This window comes from Pediculus humanus, genomic scaffold (assembly GCF_000006295.1).
Source record: "Pediculus humanus corporis 1103172107436 genomic scaffold, whole genome shotgun sequence".
Lineage (NCBI taxonomy): Eukaryota > Metazoa > Arthropoda > Insecta > Psocodea > Pediculidae > Pediculus > Pediculus humanus.
Genome location: NW_002987058.1, coordinates 333189 through 344311, shown reverse-complemented (window position 1 = coordinate 344311; position 11123 = coordinate 333189). Strand labels below are relative to the sequence as shown.

The following is an 11123-nucleotide window of genomic DNA, read 5'->3' as shown; positions in this document are numbered from 1 at the left end:
GTGAGAAAGAAAGAAAGAATGATAAAATGAATGGGAGTGAGAGACAGAGAGAGAATGAGAGGAAAAGAAAAACAGTGAGAAAGAATGAATGAAAGAGAAAAAGACAGAAAGAAAAAGAGAGAAAAAGAAAGAAAGAGAGAGAGAGAGAGAGAGTAGGAATGAAAGAGATAGAAAAAGAGAGAGAGTGAGAAAGCATGAAAGTGGGAAATGGAAAGAGTGAGAAAAAATGAGAGTGAGAAAGGGAAAGAGAGAGAGAGAGAGAGAAGGAATGAAAGAAAGATATCAGAAATAATGAATGAAAGAAAAAGAAAAAGAGGGAATAAAAGAGAGAGAGAGAGACAAAGGGAAAGGGAAAAGGGCATAGAGAAATTAAACACGTTTAAAGTTTTTTTTTTTCCATTCGATATATATATAATTGAAATTTTCCGATAACAAAGATCGAAATTTTCATTATTATTATTATCATCGAATGATAAATCGTTTAAGAATTTCGCGATTTTCCGATTACGGGAAAATTAAACGAAATAAAAATTTAAAATTTCCCCCCCCCTCCCATTTTTAATCCATTCCATTTATTTATTTATTGGTAATAATAATAATTATACCGTAATGAATTTTTTAATTTAATGTTTTGTTTCCTTTTCCTTTTTTTTTCTAACAAGTTTAAATTGTCGTTAATCGAATTACGTCGACTCTTTTTTTTTTTATAACCCGGATATTTGAATTTAATGAGGGATTTTCAAATCGTAAAGAAATAAAAAAAAATAAAATAAAAATCGAAACGAATCGTAGCAGACGACGAACGTAGGAAAATAAAAAAAATTTGTCCTGCAAAAATAAGATAAACGCGAGTTATTACTTAAAAAAAAAAAAAGTTAATTAACTCTATTACGTCACGGTTGAGAGTTTTCCCATTATTATTATTATTATTATTATTATTAACGTTTAAAAATAAAAATAAAAACTGTTATTTCTTTTTTAAATTCGACTCCAGAATTTTTTATTTAATCGTCGTGGAACTAAGAAAAAAAATTTTTTTTTGAAATCTTAACGAACGAATTCGCGTTAGGGGGAAAAAATTAAAGGGGAAAAAAAAAAAAATTTTCGTGCGTGACGTCATTTCGAACACCTACGCAGCCTCCTAGATAACTAATTATTATTCGTTTTGGGATTACAAAAAAAAAAAAAAAAAAAAGTTATCGTGGAGGCTCCGTTATAAAATTAATTCAAACTCAACGTAATGAAATCGAATACGTTTTTTTTTTTTTTTATCGAACGGAAATGGGAAATGGAAAAAAAAAATTTCGAAATCGTGGCAGGAGTCGAATTCATAAAAAAATAATAATAATAAAATAACAGGTTTGTTCGTTTGTAAATTATTTAAATGCACGTATTATTATTATTATTATTAAATACGTATAATTTATTATCAATTATCGCCGCCGCCATTTTTCTCCAACCGTTTTTTTTTTTTTTAAAACAAGATTTTAAATTATTTAGTTACAAAAAAACCACGACGCGTTTTACCGGTAGAAAATAAAAATAAAAATAAATTATTCGTCGTAAATGATAATAAATAATAATAATAATAATAATTTTATGACGTCAACATACTTTTCTTGAGCTTGTTGAATAAGTTTTTCAAACGCGTTATCGGTATAATCTTCCAGTTCATCTTCCATTCCATCATCTGAAATACAAATAAAAAAAAAAAAAAGAAAAAAAAGTAAATTCGATAAGTAAATTTTTCGATATATCGATCGATATCGATTTAAATTACTCGAATTAAAAATGGCGGATAAATGTATATAATTTTTTGTTGGTTTTTTGTAATTTTTCGCCATCCCCAACGATCTTCCCCCTTTCCCTCTTCCCTCCTATCTTCCCAATTCCCATCCCTCTCGACATTTTGTTTTTCTGGGATTTTAATGCAACAGGTGACAGAGATTTGAGATTTTTTGTTTTTTTTTTTTTTTTGGGGGGGGCGGGGGTTTGCGTTTCGAATACAAAAAAATTTTTTTTTTTGGTTGGTTACCATTTTCTCCATACGTGTCGAGAAAAGAAGCTGCGACGAGTGTTGCAAATATTAATACGATGGTTCCCCGGTAAAATATTTCTCCTTGCATCCCTGGAAAAAAGAAAATTTAATGATAATGATAATGATAATATTAATTAAAAATTCGATACGTTTTTCAAGGTAGGAGGCGGGAGGGAGAAGGGGAGAAAAGGGAGGGGAATAGAGGAAATCGTGAAAAAAAAAAATTTTTTTGATTAGGAGTGCGATTTGAGGGGGGGAAGGAGGGGCGAATGAATTTTTTCAGGAAAAGAAAAGTTTTTCCTCGTTTTAAAAATTTGAAAAAGGTTTTCTGCTGACGGTCTTTTAATGGGGGGAAAGGATGAATCGTGGGAGGGGAGGTGAAGGGAGGGGAAAATACGAGACTTGAAATTTTTTTTTCTTTTTTTGTGTGAATTTGATTTACATTAAACCTTTTTTTCATCTGTTGATAATAGGATTTCTCTCTTTCTATCTCTCTCTCTCTCTCTCTCTCTCTCTCTCTCTCTCTATCTATCTATCTATCTCTCTTTCTTTCCATTTTAAATAATTTCTTTGCCTCTTTTATACAACCTCTCTCTCTCTCTTTCTCTCTCAGCACTTTTTCCTTTACACTTTCCCTCTATCTATTTTGCATACTTTTTCAGCCTCTCTTTCACTCTCTCTCTCTTTCTCTCTCGGACATTTTTTTTTTTTCTCATCCACGATTTAAAGGCGTAAACTTTTTTTTTTTTTTTTGATTTGCAAAATAATTTTATAATTTAAAAAAAAAAAAAAAAAAAAACTTTACGCCATTTTTTTTTTTTTGCGAACGTGACAACGTGACACGTTTTAAACCCATTTAAAATTGCAAACCTTTTTTTTTTTTTTCTCTACCATCGTTAATTTTTTTTTTTTTTTTTACGACTTTCCATATTTTTCTCTCACCTTTTCCCCCACGCCACCCCTCCCACTTTTCCGTTTTGTCTAAACCTTTTCATTTTTTTAAACGTTTTTTGTGTGTAACAAACATAATAATAACGAGGTTAATGGTTACTATTTCTTTGTAAATATATTTTTAATAACTTTTACTTTTGTTAAAACAAATAAAATAACAAAACGATAGAATTTTCTAGTACGAAAAAAATAAAAGGGAGGGTCGGACATCAACAGCAAAAAAAAAAAAAATCGACAGCGGTTTTAGAAAATAATTTTCTAAAAACTTGTCATACGCATTTATTTTTATTACGTCATTTCATCCCCCCCTCCCTCTCTCCCTCCCCCCCCGAAAAAAAAAGTTTAAAAGTTTTTTATCCTTGTCAAATTCAAACCCTTTAGGGAACAACAACAACAGCAGCAGCAGCAACAGCAGCAAAAAAATTGATACTGTCGAATAAAATAAAAAAGAAAAAAAAATTTCAAAATTGGATTTTTTAAAAAAATTGTACGACAAAAAGTCTAACTTTCATTTTTAAGGCGTAATGTAATAAAAAATTTGTTTTTTTTTTTTTCGAATTTCGAGAAAAAGTTTTAAAAAGAAGGCGGTGGTGATGATGATGATGATGATGATGATGGGAGATAAACAAAAGCAGAAGAAAATCTTTTTTGATATTTTCATCATCTATGGAAAAAAAAATTTCTTTTTTTTCCCTTTCGTTCTCTTTCTCTTCCTTTTCGTTCTTCCTCTCCCACCCACCCCCCACGTTATTATATTTCATTAAAATCCATTCATTCATTCATTCAATCATTCATTGATTACATCTATCATTAAATAATAATAATAATAATAATGAATTTAATTTCTTTTTATTTATTTATAATTTTCCGATTCGTTTTTTAAAAAAAAAAAAAGGGCAAAAGAAAGTATATGAAATTTTGGAGGGAGGGGAGGGAAGGAAAGGGCGTGGGCGTGAACGTGAGAGGGAGCTCGGGGGAGGGAGGAGGTGGTGGAGGATAAAGTTTTTTTAAAAAAAATTTATTATTCATAGAGTTTTTACAAATTGAAAAGATTTTTCCTTTGTAAAGAAAAATCCATTTATTATTATTATTATTCGTTCGTTTCCTTTCACTTAAAACTAGTACCGCTGTCGGATTAATTATTTATTTAATATTATGTTCTTTTTTTCCCGAAAGAGAGAGAGAGAGAGAGAGAAAGAATCAATCGATCAATCGATAAATTAAAAAAAAAAAAACCTGTCAAATTGAATTGCGGTTTGTAATTGATTAATTTTCTATTTTTTCACTTTCACAAAGAAATAATTAATTAAATAAAAAGGTTTTTTTTTAAAAAGATTTCTTAGAATCAGACATTTTTTCCCTCTTTTTTTGACGCGAATTCGTTAATAAATTAACGTTTTTTTTTACGCGAAAAAAAAAAAAAAATGGCGTCCGACGCGTAACGCGAATACGTAATATAACGTTACTTATCAATCGATCAATCATCGTAATTAATATCGGTTTTCTTTCAAACTTCGTAAATGATCGGTTATGAAATAGAGGAGACGAAAAATTAAATTACGAAGATACCCGAACATTATATCCCCGAAGAGACGTGCGGGGTAATAAATTTAAAATTTATCAGAATTAAATTAAATTAACCGCGAATCGACCGCGATTTTTATTTTTTTTCGTAATTTTTTTTTTTTTTCTATGTTGACCTTTGACCTTTACTTCCCGTAAATTGTTTCGTCGTGACTTTTTTTTTAACAAAAAAATTTCATAATCATTTATTCGATTGTTAATTAATCGATTTAAAAAAAAAAACCGTAAAAAAAAATTATTATTATTATTACATTACTCATTCTACTTACCTGTCGTTTCTTTTTTTCCTGATTTTTTAACAAACAATCCCAACACCAACAGCAGGAGCAGGAGCAACAACAGCAGCAGCACAACAAACAAACAAGCAAACAAAAAAATTTATGTAAAAATCGTTTTTTCTTTTACTTTTTTTACTTTTTTTTTACTTTTTTTTTTCACGTACGTTTTATATAATAATAAAATCGTAAAAATTCGATGTATCGATTAATCGATTATTTATCGATTAATTATCGATTACAAAAAAAAACGATTATTATTATTATTATTCACTCGATTTTAATTCTTTTTTCGGCACCTTTTTCTTCCTTCCTTTTTATTAAACAAACAAAAATTTATAATAATAATAAGAAAAAAATTAACAAATAAATTTACGTGAGAGAGAGAGAGAGAGAGAGAGGGAAAGAGAGATAGAATATTCCAATTATTATTATTATTATCGCGATAAAAAATAAAATCGACCTGAATCGATGGCAAAAAATTTCTTAAAAAGAAAAATAATAATTTAATTAATTTAAAAAAAAAAGGGGGATGAAATAAATAACGATAATTAAATAATAATAATAATAATAATAATAATAAACGCACGAGGTAATTCTAATCCACCAACCGTATATATCGAAAACTTATTCTCGAATGATCGAGAATCGACAATTTTTTTTTTTTTTTTTTTTTTTTTCCCCCCACAACCGTTTTTAACGCTTTCAACTCTTATACGCAAAAACCTTTTTTTCCGTTTTTTCGTAAACCGTTACTAAAAGTTTTGTATTGAAAAGCGCAAGTCAATGAAACAAACAAAAACAAACCGATTTTGACGCCACTCGAATATTTTTTCTTCTGCTCCTTTTTTTATCGTGCACAACAACAACAACAACCACAACCGAAAAAAAAAAGAAAAAAAAAAAAAATTTCGAAATTGTGAATTTTTTTTTTTACGTCGAATTTTTAATTAATTAATTAATTAAATTTTTTCATTCTCGAAAAAAATCTCGTTCGATTAATCGATTCGCGCGTCGTGTAAGAAGAAAAATTTTTTTTTTTTTATCACCGTTTCGAATTTTTTTTTTTTTTTTTATTATCATTATATAAAATTATCTATAAAAAAAATATATAAATTTTTTTTTCTAAGTATTATTATCTTATCTTGTATCTTTATTCGACGGATGATTCTTCGGCAGAATGTGATTCTTCAACGACAGGAGTACCACCCGTATCGTTATCATCTTGTTTAACTTCCGATTCTGCTGGTTCCTGTTTCAACGTTGAATCCGCATCAACGTTTTCTTCTACCTGACCACCGCCACCCGTTTCCGTCGTTTCTTTTTCACCACCTTCATCAATTGATGCGACAGCTTCTTCGATTGCTTCTTCGAGAGGACCTTCTTGTATTTGATCCTTTTTAACAAAAAAAAAAAAACGTTACCCAATGTCACAAACATCACACGACTAATAATAATAATAATAATTATTTAATTACATCTTCTCCGGCCGGAGGTGGAAGTTCACCGATTTCCATTTGTCCTTCCGCTTGCATTTCACTTTCTCCATTTTCTTCCATTTCTTCTTGCTAATAACATATAAAATTTATCATTATTATTATTATTTTATTTTATTCACTTTCAAATCGAAAACCTAACAAACCTCGTATTCGTAATCGACTTCAGAAGGCGGTGGAACTTCATCTCTAACATTTTTCATTTCACCTTCTTTCCTATATTTAAAGAAAAAAAACCGTTAAAATTTTTTTCCGGTTTTAGCTATTACCCATATTTTTATCTCACTCACTTCTTTTTCTTTTCTTCTACACGTGGATAAAGTAATCTATATTCTGTCGGAAGTTGATCATCCGGATATAATTTGTCGCAAAAATAAATTCTTCTTATTCTACAATTAGCATGAATTTGAAGTCTTTGAGTTTCGACGTACGTCGAATCTAAAACGAAAGGAAATGACGTCGATATTATTATTATTATTAATAACGAGGAAAATTTCATAGCATTTCCGGTAATCATCACCATAAGCTCTTTTAGTAAAATCTGCTAAATTAAATTGTATTTGATTCCATCCTGGATTTAAACCGATCGGCATTGTCGTACCAAATGGTCTCACTTTTGTACTCGTTTGAAAATTACTCACTCTAAATCTTCTTCTCATATCCCTATCGTCTAAAATCTACAATAATCAATCAATCAATCAATCAATCAATCAATCAATCATTCAAAAACTTATTCCATCATCTTACTCACCTGTATTTCAAATGAAAAATATTTTTTTAAATTTTTTATAACCATAACGAAAAATGGTAGAGTTATACCGAGTACTTGTTTCGGTTGAATCGGAGAAAATATGTAACAGGTGGCAACATTGGTACCTCTTATTTCCAAAACTAACGTTCTAACATCTTCATCCGTTACTCTTTTAACGTGACCGTTCATGACCTTTTAATTAATTGAAAACAATAATTAATCCAATGGAAAATTAATAATTAAAAAAAAAAAAATTTTTTCCAGTTTTTTCTTTTTTACCAAACAATCCCATATTCTTAATGGATTTGATCCTCCTGCGTATAAAACGGTTAAAAATCCTTTTTGTAATGCGTTTCGATACATTTTATCTTAAAACTAATATTTTATTATAAATATATATATATATCCATCGATATTACAATAATTATTATTATTATTATTATTTACAAACAATGTCGTTTTATATCGATAATAATAATTATAATAACAAATCGATGACTTAATAATAAATAAATAATAATATAATAATAATATTTGTTTTCCTTTTCGCGACAACTACATTATATTCGTGGTAATAATAATAATAATAATATAACAAAAAAAATATATATATAATTAAAAATTTTCATTTGATTATTCATCTATGACGTCGATCATCAAAGCCTTCGAGATTTTTTTTTTTTTTTATACAATTAATCGTTTAACTTTAATAAATTATTTATTTAACGTTTATCTCTTTAATTATCATCGTCTGTAACAGCAACAGCAACAGCAGGAACAGGAGCAGCAGGAGCAAGAGTAAGAGCAGCAGCAGCAGGAGGAAGAGAAGTTCCAGCAGAAAAAAAAAAAAAAATTAATTACACGCCATGAGAACGATAAATTTTTCGCGCCATTTTTTTTCTTTCGAATTTCCCAAATAAATTAATAATAACTTATCATATTTTATTCCCTTTTTTTTTTTTTACATGTAGTTTTTATTCGGGTGACGTCATAGTGTCGCAGCGGTGGTAAATCGAATTTTACTTTTTTTTCTTTACATTTTCGTTGCAAAAAAAAAAATACACGTGTGATCGTGCGAGACACGTGCGATGAGCGCCCCCCCCCCAATTTATTATTTATTACGTAATATTAAATCCGATTTATCGACCATTTTTTTATTTAAATATATATATATACAAATTATAATTATATCATTATTTATTAATTTATTTATAAAAACAACAGCAACAGCAATAACAAAAATTTTTTTTTTTTTTTTTTTTTTTACGCATAAATTAATTAATATTTAAATAAAAAAATCTTATTATTATTATTATTATTCATTTTAATTTGTTCCACCACTCAGACTTTTCCGTTACATAATCGTTTTGTCTTTTTTAATTTCATTTACGAACGTGACGTAAGCACCCGATTTTTTTTTTTTTTTTTTTACTAAATTTCCAACTAAAACGTAGAAAATTCAATTAAAAAATTTCCCCCACCCCCACCTATATTCCACACTCCCTCTAGCGAACCCGCCAAAAAAAACAACGGAAACGGAAACGGACACGACAAATTTTCTTTTTACTGTTGGTCGGTTGATTGATTGTTTTCCCGCCATTTTTTCCGTTTTTCCTCCGTTTCTTCCAAATTATTATTATTATTATTATTGGTACGCGCACTTCCTTAAATGTTTTTTCTTTTTCTTTTTTTTTTTTTTTTAGGAACGAATTTACAAGGATCCGGCAAACGTTTCATCCGTTTTGATTTCGATTTCGCCTTCTCTTCGGTGTCAACACCAACATGATTTTCCATTTCCTTTTTCCGATCTCCAATCCAAAACGAATTTATCCATGTCTTTCGATTGATCTCCGGATTCCATCATTTTATCGTTTTGAAGAATCTAAAAAAAATAATAATACTAATCGTTCGGACGACGAAAAAACAAATTTTTTTAATCAGTGGCACCAGAAAGAGATTAGAGAGAAAGAGATAATCCCCATTTATAAAAAAATCCCTTTCGATTAAAAACTTTTCCAATTGGAAAAATATGTTTTTCGGTACGTGATCTCTCCTGACAGAAGGCTGTGGATTCGGGGTCACGTGAATCCACATAGTTTATTACCTTATTGACTAAAGATCTCGATGCTTCTTCTATGTTTATATTTTCTTTCGCTGAAGTTTCGTACCACGTTGAAAATCCCTTTTCCTTACAATATTCATCCATTTTGTTTTTATTATTGACTAAACCTTCTTTCGGTTGATCGCACTGAAACAAAAAAAAAAAAAGATGTTCGGGATATTAGGTAAAAAATTTTTTTACATCAAAAGAGAGAAAGAAAAAAACGTTTTTACCTTATTCGCTAGCAATATGCAAGGTATAGGACTACCATCGCTCAATTGAACTTTCGAATCCAAATCTTCTTTCCATTTGACGACGGCATCGAACGTCGCGCTTCTCGTCACGTCGAAAACTATGAAAGCTCCCACGGCTTCCTTATAATAAACTCTCGTCATGTTTCCAAACCTTTCCTGACCTAAAACAAAAAAAAAAAAATGAAATAAAATACTTATCGGGATTTCGGGATTTCGGGAACGTATATACCAACCTGCAATATCCCATAATTGAAGCCTTATTATCGTATTTGAATCCCAATTGAGAACTTTCAATGCGAAATCCACTCCTATGGTCGCGCGATAATGTTGACTGAAAAATTGATGGACGTATCTTTTTATTATGGACGTTTTACCGGTACCCAATTCCCCGACGACTAAAATCTTGTATAAATGCTCTCTTTGACCTTCGACGGGTGCCTACGACACACAAAAAACCGCAAGTGACAATAATGATAATAATAACGATGAAACGTTCGACGTTTTTCATATCGCGATACAAACGAATGCACGAAGAAGAAGAAGCAAAAGGCGATGATGAACCAGCGCAAAAAAATAAATAAAAGACGCGTAAACTACAGCAAAAATTCCTCTTAAATCTTACCGGGATTTTTTTCATTTTTTCATCGTTTTTATTATTATCATCATCGTTTTGTCCGAAATTAAATGGCGGAGCTTCGACTTTTTTTCTTTTCTTTTTCCTCTCGTAAAACAACCGATGATATTTCCGCTTCCTCTTCTTCTTCTTTTTTTTTTCCCCCAAACGTTTTCTTCATTTCCTCTTTCACGTTTCCGGTTTCTCTCGAAATGAATTTCTCATCCTCCGATTCTTTCGTTATTCCCGTTTTCGAATCGGAAGTTAAAACGATTCCGTCGTCGTTGCAACCGCCTCCGCCATCTTCTTTTTCATCATCATCATCACCATCATCGTGGTGTCTAACGACGTTTTCCAAAACTTTTTCATCTTCTTCTTCCATTTCTTTCACATAAACTTTTTTTTTTTTTTTTTTTTTTTTAGTTAATCACGATTTTATTCTTCTTTTTCTTCTTCTGCTACCACGTTTTGTTTTTACTTCCGTCGTGCGTTGAACTTGAATCCACCGCGTGTAAATTACCGTCGACTTATTATCTTCCTCCTCACCACAACTTTGATGTTACGTAACGCGAAAAGACAAGATGGTGTCGTTGTCGTCGTCGTCGTCGTCGTTACAACAACAAACAAAAAAAAATAAAATAAATCAACTTTTGATTCTTCCACCACTTTTCCTGTTTGTTCGAAATGTTTGTTTTCGTCTTTTTACGTTTCCAATAACATCATATTATTATTCTTATTCATCTTCTTTCTCTTTCTAATTTAATTACAAAAATAATTTTTTTTCTTTCATTTTTCTTTCTTTCTTTTTTTTTTTTACCTTTTATTTACTTTTACCTTTTCGACTGTTTGAAACTTAGAAACGTTCAACCCTTATATTACCCCCCCCCCCCAATTTTCTATTACGTAACGTTCGTATTAAATTACAATATATCGATTTTAAAACTACGGCAGCAGCTTAAAAAACTCCCCCCCTTTTTTTTTTTTAATCATTCCCGAACGCGTTTTTCCTGTAGGAATTTTATAAATTTTTTTCCGTCCCCCACCCCCCTCCTGTCCTCAA

General features: G+C 30.0%; 3 protein-coding genes across 3 annotated transcripts; all 3 read right to left on the bottom strand.

Moving 5' to 3' along the window:
• Positions 1-1553: 1553 nt before the first annotated feature.
• On the bottom strand, positions 1554-2126 carry Phum_PHUM086950 (uncharacterized protein; the record flags this gene model as incomplete). Its single annotated transcript, XM_002423766.1, has 2 exons — positions 1554-1690; positions 2036-2126. 2 exons carry the CDS (start codon positions 2124-2126, stop codon positions 1554-1556), a joined length of 228 nt encoding a protein of 75 aa, XP_002423811.1.
• Positions 2127-6630: 4504 nt separating this feature from the next.
• Positions 6631-7458, bottom strand: Phum_PHUM086940 (orf protein, putative; the record flags this gene model as incomplete). Its single annotated transcript, XM_002423765.1, has 4 exons — positions 6631-6782; positions 6865-7021; positions 7096-7287; positions 7375-7458. 4 exons carry the CDS (start codon positions 7456-7458, stop codon positions 6631-6633), a joined length of 585 nt encoding a protein of 194 aa, XP_002423810.1.
• Positions 7459-8866: 1408 nt separating this feature from the next.
• Phum_PHUM086930 (GTP-binding nuclear protein RAN1, putative) lies at positions 8867-10087 on the bottom strand (the record flags this gene model as incomplete). Its single annotated transcript, XM_002423764.1, has 5 exons — positions 8867-8977; positions 9200-9343; positions 9430-9611; positions 9684-9888; positions 10073-10087. 5 exons carry the CDS (start codon positions 10085-10087, stop codon positions 8867-8869), a joined length of 657 nt encoding a protein of 218 aa, XP_002423809.1.
• Positions 10088-11123: the final 1036 nt, after the last annotated feature.